Raw genomic sequence first — 18,334 nt, 5'->3', positions numbered from 1 at the left:
CACACTTGATCCCTTCAGCCTGGGGATGTCTTTTATGTTATTTTTTTTTTTTTTTTTACTACCAAAACTCTACCCAACTTGAGGGAGACATCTTGTTCTGATGGGGTTAAGGAAGACTACACTAAATCTAACTCCTCTGGTTAGGAAACTCACCTCAGCAAAATAAAATTGCTTGAAGGAAGCAAAACTAAATCTATCTATCTATCTATCTATTGCCAGACGCCTCAATCCCGTTTGGGGTGGCCACAAACAAATCGCCTCCAAGTCGCCCTGTCCCCCGCCATTTCACTCCCCTGCTCCCAACTCACACCCCCCTCTCTCATATACCTCTCCACCCCATCCCTCCATCTCATCCTCGGCCTCCCCCTCCCTCTTCCCCCCTCCACCTCACTCACATACACTCTCTTCGTCAGTCTTTCACCCTCCATCCTCTCCACATGGCCAAACCACCTCAGTGTGTTCCTCATAACGCTTCCTATCACATCCACATCCACACCACAACGCTCCTTTATATCCTCATTCGTCAGCCTGTCTCTCCACGTGACTCCACAGGCTCCTCTTAAATAACTCATTTCCACTGCTCTCACTCTTGACTTGTGTCCTTCCAACAATGTCCAAGCTTCACTTCCGTACGTTAGAGTTGGTATCACAATACTGTCATGTAGTAACTTTTTCACTTCCATGCTCGCTTCCCTGTTTCTTATCACTGCTTTCAAGGAACCAGCAACCTTTCTTCCCTGCTGTACCCTTTCAAGCACTTCACTCTCCAAACCTCCATCCTTACTCATCACACTACCCAAATACTTAAACGTACTCACATTTTCCAATTCCTCACCATCTAACCTCGCTGTACATTCACTAACTTCACCTCTCTCAAAGACCATCACTTTACTCTTCCCTACATTCACCTTTAGGTTCCGTTTCTTACACTCTCTCTCAAACTCATCCACCAAGCCTTGCAGCTCCCCTTCGTCTTCACTCAACAACACAGTATCATCTGCAAACAACAGTACAGGGAGTTTCCAAACACTATCCTCTCTCACCAGGGCCACTCCAACATCCACTACCCTACCTTGTACCTCTTTTATTATCCAATCCATGTACAGATTGAACAACCATGGAGACATGACACATCCCTGTTTCAAACCAACTTTCAAAGAGAAAAATTCACTTAGTTCACCATCCACACGCACTGCAGCCTTCGCACCATCGTACATACTCTTCACAGCATTCAACAACTTCCCATCTACTCCATATATTCTTAACACTTTCCACAATCCTTGTCTATCCACCCTGTCATATGCTTTCTCCAAATCCATGAAAGCCGCATACAACTTCTTTCCCTTCTCTAGAAACTTTTCCACTAAAGATCTAAGAATGAATATCTGATCTACACAACCTCTTCCCTTCCTAAAGCCTCCCTGTTCTTCTCCAACTAATTTCTCTGTTCTTTCTCTAACTCTGTCTATAAGTATCCTACCATACACTTTTCCTATTATACTAAGAAGACAAATGCCCCTATGATTACCACACACTTCTTTTTCCCCTTTTCCTTTGTACAAGGGAATAATTATACCTGACTTCCAATCCTCCGGGACTCTACCTTCCTCCCAGGCCAATCTGCACATCTTCCACTAAATCAATACAGGTAAAACACATCACACAATTGAAAGGGTTAAGGATGGAAGCACAGCCACCAATCTCACCCCCCCACACAAATGCAGTGAGGGAGAGAGATTAGTGCTAAAGTTGCATGTTGGAGAGCAATGCTGCAGCTCCACTGAGTCAGTTGCATATTTGACATTTCCCTTAGTTCTGAACTACAAGAGTCAGAGTAATGCTACTCTAATTCTAAAAAAGTGTCATAACTACACAAAGGGTACTCTGTAGTAAAGTAGTATGACAAGCAAGTCAACTAGAGGCAGAGCCTGTGACTGACTGTCCTACCAAACCAGGAAAATTATTTGAGACGCTAAAAGGAAAAGTAGGTGATTTCTTCACTGGCTACACTGCACATGATGAAAATAACAGATTAATGAACTGAATTTTACAAACAGGGGATTCTACTAATTCCTTAGGACCCTCCCCCCAACTATACCAGTCACTGGCAGGACTGTTGTTGCACACAGACTTCTCATTATTGATGGCTAAATGGATCACAGACTATGGCTGCATGCCATACAGGTAGAATAATATGGAAAAATAGGGATTAAGTACACAGAGGCACTAATCTTGCATTCAGATAACAAGCTCTGGTGATGCATCAGTACTGCTGTCAGGTTGAAAATGGTGGTGCTACCAGCCATATGACAACTGCCAACTAAGCACAGATGACATAGAGGAAGGGGGCATGGCCAACACAGATCTGCAGTTGGAAATGACAGTACAGTACAGTACAGTACACCCTCCACTTGAGCAACTAACTGGTGCCAAAATGACCTTGCCAAACCCAATTTTGCCAAATCCAAGGGCTCAATTAAATGGGAAAAATTTTAATTGGTTCTGAGGGGTCAAAAAAAAGCCTCATTTTTCCCCTATTCCATTTTTACTGTATTGCTGAAAGGTAATAAACAATTAGTATATTAACATGACTTTTGAAAACTAACCCATAAACAGAAATTAAGGTGCACTGACAGACTAAACCAGTATCCAAGGCTGGCTAAGTTAGGCTAACGTCCAACTCTGTGGCCCCTCTCGCGAGCCTCTCTTCCACCACTGCCTCCATCACTGCTTCCGCCTCTGCCGCCATTTCATCAAAACCATCTAAGTCAATATCCATTGGCAGGCTATGTTCATCTTCTTCCATGTCATTTTCCACATTTACACATTCAAATGCTTCATCACTTGCTTGTTTTCTTCTCGACTGCGGTTGAAATGGCAAGTGATCAGATCTTGTTTACAGTCCCAGCTTACTGGGCAAAATAATAGGGTTGCCAGGTTGACATTTTTCAGGCCAAATACTGTATCTCAAATTTGGCTTCTGAAAACTATTTGGCTCACATTTTTCTGTCTGGCAGCAATGGTTTGTGGTTCATGCTCAGCAATTATTCGCCAATTGTGAGACTTTGGTCGCCTAAATAAAGGGTAAAATATTTTGAATTTTCCCACCAACTGCAACTCCACCAAACATAAACCCTCCAAATTGGAGGGCTTACTGTATGCAATTTCATCCAATGGATATTCCAACTGCTCAAAGAGTAAAAACAATGCAATTCCTAATACTGCAGGTACTGTATTACCTTTAACAAAAAAAGAAAAAAAAAATCCTGACATACAAATACAGAAGAGATACTGGGGAAGTCAAAATCACTTACCGATATGATATGTCCGGCAAGGCCATGGGCAGCATCAGCACACTCAATTACAGCTGAAAGTTGTGGATAACCCACACCAGTCTTCTTGCGAGTGGTGCACACAGACCCAGGACCAATACCAACCTTGATTATGTCAGCACCAGAAAGAATAAGCTCCTCCACCATCTCTCCAGTCACAACATTTCCTGCCTGCAACATTGACAGAAACGGAAAAGGCTTCTTTTACCTCCATAAAAAATTTCAGATGTCAGACTCTAATGTGGAAATGGCCTAATCCCATGATTCTTAAGTATCTGTTATAACTGGTGCAATGAGAAACATGTGGATTAATAAAGGATGGAGTCATTAGTACAGTTTATTATATATCAGTAATTACGGCTAACTTAAAAGTGTCGTACAGAAGTTAGACTGGATTTCTGGATTTTGTTTTACACACACACACACACATATATATACAGTATATATATATATACTCGAGTTTGGGGAGGCAAGGGACATGATTGTGTGCAACACATATATTAGGAAAAGAGACAGTAGGTTAATTACATATGAGTCTGGGGGAAATAGCAGTCAGATAGATTATTTTCTGGTTAGGAAGGCCGATACGAGGTTAGTGAGGGATGTTAAAGTTATAGGAAGTGAGGAGTGTGTGCAGCAGCACAAACTATTGATTTGTGATATGGTGCTTAAAGAACAAGTGATGAAAAAGAGGACTTATGTACCTAGGAGGAAAATATGGAAGCTAGAAAACCAAGTAGTAAGGGATGCCTTCTATAGCAAGTTGAGGAGAGTGGTGGCTGAACAGGGAGCTGTAGACAGAGGCGTTAATGAACAGTACAGAGCCCTCAAGAACAATTTCTTGAGAGTTACTGATGTAACATGCGGCTGGACACGAGGACCACCAAGACATAAAGTAACTTGGTGGTGGGATGAGGGTGTAGAAGCTGCAATTAAGGAGAAAAGAAGGCTTTTCCGGGAATGGAAGAAGGGTGGTAGCAAAGAGGAATATTTGGCTGCCAAGCGTAGGGCTAGAAGAGAGGTATACAGGGCAAGTCTGAGTCACAGAGACAATTACCGGTACTTGATAACCTAAATCATGGGGAAAGGAAAAATATATTTAGAGTGGCAGGTCAGGTGAAGAGGGATAATCGGGATATCATAGGTGAGCAGTGTGTGAAGAATGATGAAGGAAAGGTAGTGGTGAACAGCGAGGATATTAAAGATGCATGGAGAGGGCATTATAATCGGTTGTTGAATGAGGAGTTTGACTGGGACAGGGAAGGTTTGGAGCCAGCAGATCCAGTGTCTGGCCCTTGGCCTTTGATTGATACTGCTACTGTGAGTGAGGCAATAGGCAGGATGAGGGTGGGGAAGGCAGCAGGTGTGTCTGGGTTGACTGCTGAAATGTTGAAGGCCTCAGGCGATATAGGGGTGAGTTTAGTCACTGACCTGATAAATAGGATTATTTATGAGTGTGTTGTCCCAGATGATTGGCTGAAGAGTGTAATTGTAAATGTGTATAAAGGAAAGGGTGATGCCCTGGAAAGAGGAAATTATACAGGTATAAAGCTCTTAGATCAGATAATGAAGGTAATGGAGAGAGTTTTAGAAGGTATGATTAGAGAAAGAGTGAATATTGATGAGATGCAGTTTGGGTTTATGCCAGGTAGCGGGACCACTGATGCCATATTCATTGTTCGACAGCTTCAGGAAAAATATATTGGTAGGAGAAGGGATCTTTATTTTGTTTTTGTTGATTTGGAAAAGGCCTTTGACAGAGTCCCTAGAGAGGTGGTGAATGAGAAAGCTTGGCTTGGAGGAGTGGCTGGTTAGGGTGGTTATGGCCATGTATGTGGGTGCTCACACCCAGGTGAGAGAGAATGGAGATTTGAGTGATGAGTTTTCCATGAATGTTGGTGTGCATCAGGGATCAGTCTTGAGTCCCACGTTGTTTATCATGGTACTTGAAGCCCTTTCACGTGACTTTAGAAACGGACTCCCGTGGGAGTTATTGTATGCTGATGATTTGGTGTTGATTGCAGAGAATGAAAGGGAGGCGGAGGAAAGGTTTAGGAAGTGGAGAGATGGTATGGGGCAAAAGGGTTTAAGGGTAAATGCGGATAAAACAAAAGTGATGATATCCAGGGTTGGTGGCGGTACTGTCAAAGACGAGGGAGAGTGGCCACGTGCAGTTTGCCACAAGGGCGTGGGAAGTAATTCCATCTTGTGCGGTGTGTGTGATAAATGGGTGCATAAGAGATGTAGTGGTATCAGAGGTAGACTGCAAGATAATGCTGATTTTATGTGTACGGCGTGCTGGGGTGAGCAGGTGGAGATTGTCAGATGTGAAAGGATTGAACTTGCTGGTGAATCTCTTGAGTATGTGGAAGAGTTTTGTTATTTGGGAGACATGTTGTGTGCTGGAGGTGGGGCTGGAGCTAGCTCTGTGGCTAGGGTGAGAAGTGGTTGGAAGAAGTTCAGGGAGCTCTTGCCTCTCCTGACATTGACAGGGCTCTCCCTACGTGCTAAGGGGTCTTTGTATGCAGCATGTGTTAGGAGTGTAATGCTGTATGGCAGTGAGACCTGGGCAGTGAAGGAGGAAGATATTCACCGGCTCAGACGTACAGAAACGACAATGATTAGGTGGATGTACAGTGCGTCCCTGTGTCCAAGGCCTGGAGGGGCTGGGTTTACAATGGAAGAGTTGAGAGGTAGGATGGGACTGGAGTGTATTGGTGTTGTGATGAGGAGTGGTAGATTGAGGTGGTTTGGACATGTGGAGAGGATGGGGGATGATAATTGGGTGAAGAAGGTGAGAAGTGTTAATATTGGGGGTGGGGTTATGAGGGGTAGACCGAGAAAGACATGGGACGAGGTCATTAAGTCTGACCTTAGGGTTAAGGGACTGAACAGGGAGGCTGCAATGGATCGTGCAGCATGGAGAGCCGCCATTAGGTGTCCAAGGCCGACACATGCAAGCATGTTGGAGCCTTTAAAAACGAAAACGAAAACGAATATATATATATATATATATATATATGAAATGGATTATGTGAGTACATTTAAGTACTTGGGTAGTGTGACGAGTAAGGATGGATGTTTGGAGGGTGAAGTGCTTGAATGGGTACAACAAGGAAGAGAGGTTACTGGTTCCTTGAAGGCAGTGATAAGAAACAGGGAAGTGAGCATGGAAGTGAAACAGTTATTACATGACAGTATTGTGATACCAACTCTGATGTATGGAAGTGAAACTTGGACATTGATAGAGGGACACAAGTCAAGAGTGAGAGCAGTGGAAATGAGTTATTTGAGAGGAGCCTGTTGAGTCACATGGAGACACACACTGACAAATGAGAATGTGAAGGAGTGTTGTGGTGTGGACATGAATGTGACAGGAAGCATTAGGAGAAACACACTGAGGTGGTGTGGCCATGTGGAGAGGATGGAGAGTGAGAGAATGATGAGGAGAGTGTATGTGAGTGAGGTGGAGGAGGAGAGAGGGAGGGGAAGGCCAAGGATGAGATCGAGGGATGGAGTGGAGAGGTATATGGGAGAGGGGGGTGTGAATTGGGAGCAGGGCAGTGAAATGGCGGGGGACAGGGTGACGTGGAGGTGACTTGTCTGTGGCCACCCTGTATTAGGGATTAAGGCGTCTGGCAATAGCAAGATAGGTAGATAGACAGATATATATATATATATACACACAGTAAGGCCTCACTATAATGGACTAATTGAGGCCCAAACCATTCCAGAAAATGCGAAATTCCGATTAAGGCAACATCCAAACTTCCCCATGTTAATCTGGACTTTTCCTGATATATCTGACATTAGTCCTGATTGCATGAACAGTTTTTAAACTGTTTTGACTACTGTTGTGGTACTGTACTGTGTTACAACTTCACTATATTAATCAAATGGTATAATATATATAATAATACTGTATTGTACACTGACAAACATGTCTTTTATTTATCTTATTGTGGTGAACATGGCTGAAGTCGTCAGGCAGTCCGGACTGCTTCTGGCTTTATCAGACTTTTTCCAATATATAAGAATTTAGTCTGGTAGCTCCTAGAGTCTGATAGAAGCGAATTCTGGTCCACTGAAGTCCGTTATTACAAGGTTTCACTGACTATATATATAGTGATAAGTTAGAAAAGGTACCAATCCCTCGCATTTAGTGACTGTCTTACGCATTTAGCAATGTGGGGCATGAAATGCCTTGCCCGTCTGCCACCAGACTGCCATTGTTATCATTGTTGTGAGCGTCTGGCGACCTTAGGTGCTTTTTTTTTTCTCTCACAGTGCTGAGCATTTGGTGTTTTTTGCTGGTGAGTAGATGTAAGACCATACAGTACTGTATCTGTATAATATATTGCAAATACACTGTGTTTCATTTTCAGCACTTAAAGTAGGAAATCGGGGGTCAAAAGGATGACTTCGAGGATGAGCGCAAACTAATTTATATTTTCCCATTTAAATACACTTTGCATTTAGCAATGGTTTCGCCAAACTAACTAATCGCTAAATGGGAGGGACCACTATATATATATATATATATATATATATATACAGTACATCACCACAGTATATATACGAGTTCCGAGTACGTGATCCCCTTGTACGCGAGGACCTTTTTTTTTTTAATTTTAGTGTATTCTTTATTAGTACGCAAACTGAACTCCTTGTAAGCGAGACAGGCAGCGAAGAGTGGCCCAAATCCGGGGTTACCCCAAGTACACGACATCGCCATCCCAAGATGCGATAACGGTTGCCTACGCTCCACCCACCTTAAGCAGGAGATAGCAGCAGAAAAGGCAACAACACCAGTGATGGAGGGTGAAGATTTGACCATGATGGAGATAAGCAGGGTACTGTGTGTCCTTGATAAATTCAAGGAAGAATTCAAGGACATCGAACGCTCTCAGTTGCGAGTGGAGGAGGTGATGTCTTCACTGGACAGAACCTTCCGCTACTACACCGACAAGCACAAGTAAACAGACGGAAGCAAACACTCATCACCTATTTTCTTCGGCTTGAACAAAGTGAAGAATCACTCCCTTCAAAACCAGAAGAGCCACATCCTGAGGAGGATTAAGAGGCTGATTCAATGTCTGAGGTGTCAGAAATAGACTTTGAAGGGTTTATGAACGAGGTGAGTGCATTAGGTAGTGAAAGTGTCAAAAGTGGTGAGGAAGGTGGTGTGTCGGGTGGTGTGGTGGGTGATGCAGGAGATGCATGCTAGGTGCCTCATCCTGCCTCGGATCCTCTTCTTAACTCCATCACACCTGTTGTCCTCTTGGGTAAAGGTGAGCAACCATATTCTTGTTGGTTTAGTTAAGCCATATCCTTGTTGATTTACCTAGTAAAGCCATAATCTTGTTGATTTACCTAGTAAAGCCATAATCTTGTTGGTTTACTTTATCTTAGATGATATGTCTCAGATAGTTTCCCTGTATAGTACAATACTTAGGTCTGAAAGGCGTCTCAAGGGTTGCCCATGAAGAGGGGTGCCGCCCATATGTAATTTTTACCATAAGTTTATGTATTCACAGTACGTGAATTCTTAGTACGCGACGTCCTCTGCCACCCATATACGCACGTACTAGGGAGATGTATTGTATATGTATGTATGTATATATATATATATATATATATATATATATATATATATACATATATATATATAATATACTGTACAGTATATATACAGCTACCGCAAATTGACTTAGGACCTCCCCTCACAAGGTATTAAAAAACACAGAAATCATAGTATAGTACAATGTTTGTTCATAAAATGCCATTCATTAATATGAAATCATGTTTCCCTTGTTTTTTAGGGCAAGTTGGATGCATTTTGGCATGGAATCACTTAGATCTCTAAAGTAATCTAAGGACATTTCTTTGCACCAAACAATCGTCAGTTCAGTCTTCAGGTTGTCCAGATTGGGTGTCTTCTTCCCTGCCATGATTTTCTTCATCTTTGACCAGCTGTTTCCTATCGGATTTAGATCCAGACTGTTGCTGGGCCAGTCGAGGACCTCAATCCGATTAAGAAGCCATTTTGTCACCTTTCTTGACTTGTGACTTGGAGTTAAATTGTGCATGAAAAAGTCACACCCATGAATAGCAAAAAAGTTTAACAAATGATCTTTCAGAACTTGAATGTACCAGCCACCATTCATCATCAAGTTCTTAGGAAGAAGGTAGAGGCCTCCCCTTCCCATTTCACCTAAAAAAACACCCCCATACTATTACTGATTGTGGGTGCTAAACAGTTGGCACAGTGTTTGCAGGGTCATATCGACTACGGGAGGCAGGGTAACAAACCTTGGCAGAATGCACCTGGAACACTTGAAATGTGCTTTCATCGGAAAACATAACTTTTCTCCACTCATCTGATGTCCAGTGTGCATCCTTCTTGGCAAACTGAATGCGCTGCTTCTTCATGCGGTCAGCGAGAAGTGGTTTCTTGGCTGCAGTGCAACTTGGCAAATCCAGCTCTTTCTGCAAGCGGTGTTGGATAGTTCGAATTGAGACATCTTGTAACAGCTGGATATGCGTTCTCTTCAATTCTGCTGCTGTCAGTCGAGGATTCTTGATTACTTCCCTCCTCAGAAGTGTATGTGTACCTCTGGAAGTCCTCCTCTTCTATCCACCGTCATGCTTGTGCTCTGGTATGACATCAGGTGGCTGCAGCAAGAATCTTCATGACGGTTGACTTTGTGCGTCCAGTAAGTTCACAAATTGTGTTGATGGGGACATTATCCTGCCTCCATGCAATGATATGGACCCTCTTATCCCTTGAGCAGTACTTTCCAGGCATGACAACTCGACTCTAGGAAAATAACAGGGAAAACAGTAATGCATAAGAAAAAAGATGGAGGTGCAAGCTCGGAACGATGGGAACATATACTCCTGCTCTCGCTTCTGGGCAAGCACTGCTGTGCTGAGTGTTTCACAACCTCCCGCCAACACCCTATGTGAGGAGAAGAGCACACACACATTGCCAGAGATGAGGTAGAGGGGGAGAGCACACAGTAAAATCCATCGTGTCACTGCCCGCCCAGGTCATAATACCGCGTTGCGCTAACAGTGTTCAGGTCAGAATGTTTATCTCCTTCTGCAAAATCATGCCACATTAGAGCAATATCGAGTTAAAGCAAACCGCGTTAGGGGAGGAACACCTCTCCTTTTATATGGAGGGATGGAGTGGAGAGGTTATGAGAGGGGGGGGTGTGAGCTGGGAGCATGGCAGTGAAATGGTGGGGAACAGGGCGACATGCAGGTGATCTGTTTGTAGCCACTCCATAAGGGATTCAGACATCTGGCAATATATATATCGTTTCGTTTCATTTTTGAAGGCTCCAACATGCTTGCATGCGTCGGCCTTGGTCACCTAGCAGCTCTCTATGCTGCACAATCTATTGCAGCCTCCCTGTTCAGTCCCTTAACCCTGAGGTCACACTTAATGACCTCATCCCACGTCTTTCTCGGTCTACCCCTCGCAACCCCACCCCCAATATTAACACTTCTCACCTTCTTCACCCAGTTATCATCCCCCATCCTCTCCACATGCCCAAACCATCCCGATCTACCTCTCCTCATCACAACACCAATACACTCCAGTCCCATCCTACCTCTCAACTCTTCCATCGTGAACCCAGCCCCCCCAGGCCTTTCATGCAGGGATGCACTGTACATCCACCTAATCATTGTCATTTCTGTACATCTGAGCCTGCGAATATCCTCCTCCTTTACTGCCCAGGTCTCACTACCATACAGCATTACTCTTCTAACACATGCTGCATACAAAGACCCCTTAGCACGTAGGGAGAGTCCTCTCAATGTCAGGAGAGGCAGTAGCTCCCTGAACTTCTTCCAACCACTTCTCACCCTAGCCACAGAGCTAGCTCTAGCACCACTTCCAGCGCACAACATGTCTCCCAAATAACAAAACTCTTCCACACACTCAAGAGACTCCCCAGCAAGTTCAATCCTTTCACACCTAACAACCTCCACCTGCTCTCCCCAACACGCCGCACACATAAAATCAGCATTATCTCGCAGTCTACTTCTGATACCACTACATCTCTTGTGCACCCATTTATCACAAACACTAAACAAGATGGAATTACTTCCCACGCCCTTGTGGTAAACTGCACATGGCCACTCTCCCTCGTCTTTGACAGTACCGCCACCAACCCTAGATATCATCACTGTTTTATCTGCATTTCCCCTTAAGCCCTTATGCCCCATACCATCTCTCCACTTCTAAATCTTTCCTCCGCCTCCCTTTCGTTCTCTGCAATCAACACCAAATCATCAGCATACATCTTCCACATAAGTCCGTTTCTGAAGTCCCGTGAGAGGGCTTCAAGTACCATGATAAACAACAAGGGGCTCAAAACTGACCCCTGATGCACACCAACATTCACGGAAAACTCATCACTCAAATCTCCATTCACTCTTACCAGGGTGCGAGCACCCACATACATGACCATAACCATCCTAACCAGCTACTCCTCCAAACCATGCTTTCTCATTGCCCACTTCACCACCTCTCTAGGGACTCTGTCAAAGGCCTTTTCCAAATCAACAAAAACAAAATACAGATCTCTTTTCTTCCCAATATATTTTTCCTGAAGCTGCTGAACAATGAATATGGCATCAGTGGTGCCCCTGCCTGGCATAAACCCAAACTGCATCTCAACAATAGTCACTCTTTCTCTAATAATATATACATTGTATATATATATAATCCAATCCTACACTGCCCCATGAGGAGTAGGAGCCCAGGGCTAGGCAGTTGGTCCCGACATTTAAGATGAGAGTGACCAGCCTCATTCATCCCTGAGTGGCATTACATGAGCAATCAACCCCAACCACCCCTTGGATATAAACCTTCACTGGCTCAATCCAATTGGAGTGCAATAATTACCCACTAAACCACCAGGTGCCAAAATTTGGTTATATGGTTACCACCCAGCATAGTAAATGGTTTCCTAGTGCACAGGAAACCATTTGGCTTGTCACTCAGTGTAGAGTCACCCACAGGCTGAAGGAAGTGGAAAGAATGAAGGAAAGAAAGACAGAAGAGACTGGAGGGAAAGAAGGATGGAGAGGAAAGGGCAGACACCCGAGAGCAGCACTACATCGAGTAAGTGGATGGTGAGCGTCCCCACCTACCACAATATACACACATACATATATATATATATATATATACATACATACACAGTATACATATAAACATTTTGAAATATTACATCCATTCATTTTCAATATTCCATTGTACCATGAGGGGTGTTGGGGCCACGGGTAAAGGCTATTTAGTCCAACTATTTAAGATCAGTAACCAACTGCTCACCCATGACTGGCAGTAAGTGAAAAATAAACCCCAGCTATTATTACTTTATTCCTCATTGGCCACATCCAGCTGGAATACCTTAACCCACTAAACCATCAGGCTTCAATTTGTTGGTAATGTGGATATCATTCAGCATAAAAAAATATGGTTTGTGGGACTACAGGAAGCCATTTGGCTTTCACCAGGTGCTGAGTCATCTATAAGTTGCACTACACTGACAGACTGAATGGCGGTCAATCCTTACACGTGAAATTTCAGGATACTGTATTAGCTTCTTCAGACAACATGTATGCAGCACTTGTATAAGATAAGAAGGTGCAACTGTATTCAGAGAGTACATATGTAAAACTAATACAGTACATAGTCATCATCATCGTCGTCATCATCATCATCATCATCATCATTATCAACATCATCCGGACCTCCTTTCCCACCCTAGAGCAGGGTGAAGAGTGGCACTGTCCAGAACGCCTAAGTCTGCCCAATCCAACAAACCATGCTTCCATTCACTCATCATTCACGTCCCTGGAATCCTGGCTCCATTTGATACGCCAAAAACTTTCACCAAATTCTGTAACTTCACATAAACCTATCCACTAGAATCAATCCAGACACTGTCATGCTTTAAAGGGGTGCCAAATCCCTATCATGCATTTCTCATAATGTTCATCCAGCCAGCTTGATCTCTTGTCAGCTCCCTAGCATCACTGTCTTCCATACCTCTCTTCTTCACACACTCATCCACCATATCCCTCCACCTTCTCTTTGGCCTACCTTGCCTCCTCCTTCCTTCAAATTCATTCAGACATACCTTTTTCACCACTCTATTGTTATCCATTCTCTCCACATGACCATTTCATCTCAGTACAGTAATAGTTTAAAAACTATATCATACAATGGTTCAATTTCCACTGTAATACATATCTGCAAAGATATCACAAATGTAAGAACTAAACAGTAATTATGTAGAATAAGTACAGGGCAGGCTGTTTAAAAATAATGTACACAGCATTAACACAACACCAGTCATTCTGCATGATATTCTGAATACTGTTTGCAAAACTCCACAACCAATTTTTCAGTGTGTTTGATACTTACAAGGATAGTGTGCTCAGGAAAGTGCTTGCGGACCTTCCTGACATATTCCACAAAAACCTCTGAGTAACCATTTGCAACATCCAGGCAGATGAACTTAATCTGTTGAGAAATAAATGAAAGCTTTCTTATCACCTTATCACTTTTCAACCTTTATTGTGATCAAGTATTCATAATTTCTTTTTTTCTGACCACTCATTAAGTGCTTAGTGCCTCAGTGTAGTAACAGGCAAAAGAAATAAATGTATAACTAGAGACTGGCTCAAGGAATTAAAGGTAGTTGATCCAACAGACGGTTGGGTATGAAACAGGACTTACTGCAGAGGATAACAGAAGACTACAAGCAGGTGTTAGTGACTAGTGCCTACATTAATGTACTGGTGTGAGACATTTGTATGGGATATGTGGGATAAGTCTGAAATGTTAAAAATGAGAGCAAGAGAAGTGGGGCTATTAAGGAATATAATGTGCAGGCTGCGTAGAAATACCTTATCCCATTCTTAAGTTGGTAAAAGGTCAGGATGATGATTAATGAGGACAGAATAAGAAAGATGTGGAGGTAGGATGTGGAATGACTGAAGTGTTGAGGAGACTGTTCTAATGATACAGTCACATAAAGAATGGATATAAACAGGAAAAAGATTGGTAACTGCTACAAACATCCATACTTTCAAGGACGTGTTGAACAGCTGTAATGCTGGAGATGGGACACTATGGATATTGTGCTCAAATCCTGTAAAATAAAAATGGTGAAACAAGTGAATACACACACACATACTTGTCCAAGATGGTCAGACACAGTCTTATGACTTAAAAGTTAGCTTGGCAGCCATATTGTGGCTAGTTTAGGAGCCAGGTTCCTGGTAACAATATGCAATTTCAGTCACAGCCAGATTCGCCCTGGATACACAGAAGCAAAATTGACTGAGTGGCTGATTTATCAAGCACCAACACCAATACAGACTAACTGCATCAGCATTATGTCAATACAAGAGTCTGTTTGCCTCTCCTGCTTCCCTTATCATTTAAATCATTGATGCCTGAATGACATGTAGTGAACAAAAACACACATTATCTCCCACAGATGGATGATAGTCATATTAATTCAAGTTTTTATAATTTCAGTCAGGAAAGATGGACGGGAGAGGCTTAACGACTTTTGCATTTAACTGTAAACAGTTTTGCTACCTTTCTCATGCAGCTACCGTTAAATTGCACGGGAAAGCTAAGTCAGTACTGGAGACCCATGCTCACCCACTTGATACAGCTTGGCAATGCAATATTTGGTCAAGACCCTGGGGTTAAGTACCAATGGCCTAGTGGTTAACACTAAAATCATAATACTGTCCACTAAAATCACAGTCTCTCTCTCTCTCCACTGTAGCATGAGACGAGGCAGCTTTTTTCGTAGCAATATACCAATATCGGTGAAAGCATGAAACTGGTTCCAACTGACAACGATAATGGCTTCAAAGACTGGGAAACAGTAGGCAGAAGGGGAAACACCCAGTTCGAGAAATTTAAAATGAATTGAGCATCACAAACAGATTCAGTGCTCTCACATTTCTGATGAATGAATCAACCCCTACCCAGACACCATTAGGGACAGGAAAGAGACTGAATGACAGAGTGATAGAGTGCAACATGAAAAAAGGCAAAAAGCCTCAGAAACAACAGATGGTGAAGGACGAAACAGGTAACAAGTTAAGCATAAGCAGAATTTGTCTGGTGGATGCTAAGGAAACAGACATTCCTGGGTGGTGGTTTACTGGTGCAAGGACAGAAGTCTCACTTTGGAAAGTTCCGCAGGGGTAACACAAAGATCAAGACCTTTGATCAAGACCTTTCTGCATGCCAGAACAATGAAAGTTGCTAAAGAAGCAGAGAAAATTTGGATAAAGGAAAAGAGAACTACAGCAGCAGCCCAGGTTAGTGTCAAAAACCTGTTCCTCAGGAACTACAAGGTTGTTGCTACAGAGAAGATTATAGGTGATGCCATGAACAGCTAAACAGATAAAGCTCAAAACACACCAAGACATGATAACTGACATTTTTCCAGGGGTGCCTGCTGGTAATTAAGCCATCAGTAAAGCAACAGACATAAATTCCAAGGGTAGCTAACTTGTGCACCCTGCGAGGGGGCAAACTTTGTTAACCCATTTGACAAGTTCTATGGATGACAAAATTTTATCTTTGTGATCGTGAACATTTAAGTGACAGTGAGAAAGCTCAATTTGACAACTTCCTCAGTCAGCATCTCTTTAATTCACTGAGGTTAATCCATGATGTGATGGCATGCTATCCAGTAGAGATGCAGCAAACATAAACAGGTACCCCTCCAGAGTAAAGGAAATGGCCTCAGAAAGATAAGAATTCTTTTCTCAGAAAATACTAGAGGCTCTCCACCACATTTACAAGATCCCCCAAGAGAGAGGTGACACCGTCACAAGAGAACTCTGCCTCACTGAAGGACTCTATCTCACAGCTGCTGGCAGACTCCAAACTCCAGGGAAGCAGTTATGCTCCTCAAGTTGGGGAATCACAGGTGCTGAATTCTTCCTCTGATGGCAAGCAGGAATATGACCCAAGAGAGAAAAAAGTACTGTACCTCCAGATACACCAGTGCCTCCTCAAAACAGGAACAGTTAAGGGGTTCCTGGAAATGGCTGGAGCCTCTTCAGATAGTTTTCTTCATTGCTAGGTTAGTTAGAAACAAACTGCCTGAACTTATGGAATTCATGGCTGCATAATATTTTGATGTTTTGGTCATCACAGTCATAGATTCATAGTGATAGAAGAGATTATGTTGGAGACTTTGAAATTAATAGTTACAAAACGTTTTATAAAGACCATACCGGTACTATATGAGAAAGGGGTAAGAATTTAAAGTATGTCAGTGACTACTTAAATCCTGTTGACTGTAAAATTTGATCAGACCAAGAAATGTTAGGCGCGAACCTTCACCTAACCAACACTACATATGTGTTAGTTCTTGCATACAAGCATCTATATCAGCTAAATGACATGGATGAAGATATGTACGGAAACTTGAGCTGCACTGTTAGTGGTAAAACGTCTGTACTTCTTGGTGACTTTAACTGTCAATACACTGGGAAGACAGAACAGATGCTGAAGATTGGTGTCTTGTAGACTTTGCTAATGAAAATTTTTTGTCCCAGTGGGTAAATGAATCAACTAGAGGCAACAGTATCCTAGATTTTGTGTTTGCTACAATTATGAAAGTGTTAACAGCCCGTCTTTCTCTATGTAGTTGTTATGAAAGATCATCTGGACCAACATTAACCCCTTCAGGTCTCCTGGCTACTATAGTGGCTTGCTCAGTAGGGGTCTCCTAGCCACTCCTGTGGCAGCATATTTAGGCATGAATGAAAACTGTTGCGTGAGGCTGGTGAATGAAATAAGGATACAAGCCGCTCCCCAGACCCCTCTGCTTCTAGCAGGCATGCGCAGATCACAATATTTTAGTTTACACAGTCTGGGAAGAGCTAATCATGGTGGGGGGTTGGGTTGCATGAACTGGTTTTATTATACATTTGATCTGGCAGTAGTTTTTTACTATTTTTGTATCAGACAGTTCATTTAGCAAAAGAATATGATTTGCAATATATTTCTACTGCTCTGGAGGATACATAACACCCCGCCCAATTGGCCTCTTTCTCTCTCTCTCTCTCTCTCTCTCTTACCTCTCTCCTCCCTTTCATATCCCCCTTCCTCCACCCCTCTGCCTCCCACCCTTCCATCCTCCATTCTCCCTCCAAACCCCCATCCCCTACTTCATCCACCCTCCTACCTCCCGCAGATCCCCCACCCCTCTATCTCCCACCCTTCACCCTCCACTCTCCAATCCCCCACCCCCTGCCTCATGCCTACGCACATAGTTGCCGCGTCACAGGCAAGCAAGAGATTTCTGCGTTGTATGTCAATATTTATTCATTTCCTGGGCGTTAGAGTGTATGATTAAAGGAAAATAAATGCAGAACTATGATTTTAGGTTTCTAAATATGTTTCTGTAGCCTTTTATACATGTACCATGCATTTATTTGTTACCAGGCGGACATACACGTGCAGCGAGTGTTGCCTTTTTCATTGACAAATGACTGTTAGTGTCTCCTTACTTTTTTCTTATTTATATTTCATAAGTTTCTCATATTTCCTGGTTATACTTATAACACTGTCAATTCTGAGAAATAATAAACATCTGATCACTGTCTCTACTGCTGCCTGTAAGTACACAGGATGATATAGTTAGCAACAATAAAATAAACATATGTACATACAAAGGGCAAGCCCATGTCCTCACCCCCACAGCCTTGGACAGTACTAAGCAAAATAAGAGCAAAGAAAAATAAATTAGTAACTAGTAAGTAAGTGATAGTTTTATATGGATCTTGTAACTGTTTACAGTAGTTTGTTGTTTGTAAAGAAAACATCTCAAGAATCATTCACAAATCATGTGAGATATAACTTATATATATTAGTGCACTGTTTTTTATGGAAAAACATGGAAACAAACAATGCAATCATGTCGCCTACA

General features: G+C 42.7%; 1 protein-coding gene across 1 annotated transcript in view; it reads right to left on the bottom strand.

Moving 5' to 3' along the window:
- The window catches only part of LOC145410060 (GMP reductase 2-like), a 104,609-nt gene that overhangs the window by 21,579 nt on the left and 64,696 nt on the right, over positions 1-18,334 (bottom strand). The window contains exons 4-5 of the mRNA XM_080280276.1: positions 13,783-13,881; positions 3,315-3,503 (exon numbers count right to left, since the gene is read on the bottom strand). Coding sequence (XP_080136402.1) covers positions 3,315-3,503; positions 13,783-13,881 — 288 coding nt within the window. The remainder of the gene's footprint in view (positions 1-3,314; positions 3,504-13,782; positions 13,882-18,334) is intronic.

This window comes from Coenobita brevimanus, chromosome 84, assembly GCF_032717465.1.
Source record: "Coenobita brevimanus isolate Jiangsu-jjx chromosome 84, ASM3271746v2, whole genome shotgun sequence".
Lineage (NCBI taxonomy): Eukaryota > Metazoa > Arthropoda > Malacostraca > Decapoda > Coenobitidae > Coenobita > Coenobita brevimanus.
Note: the sequence above shows the minus strand (reverse complement) of the source record. Positions and strands in the feature narration are given on the sequence as shown.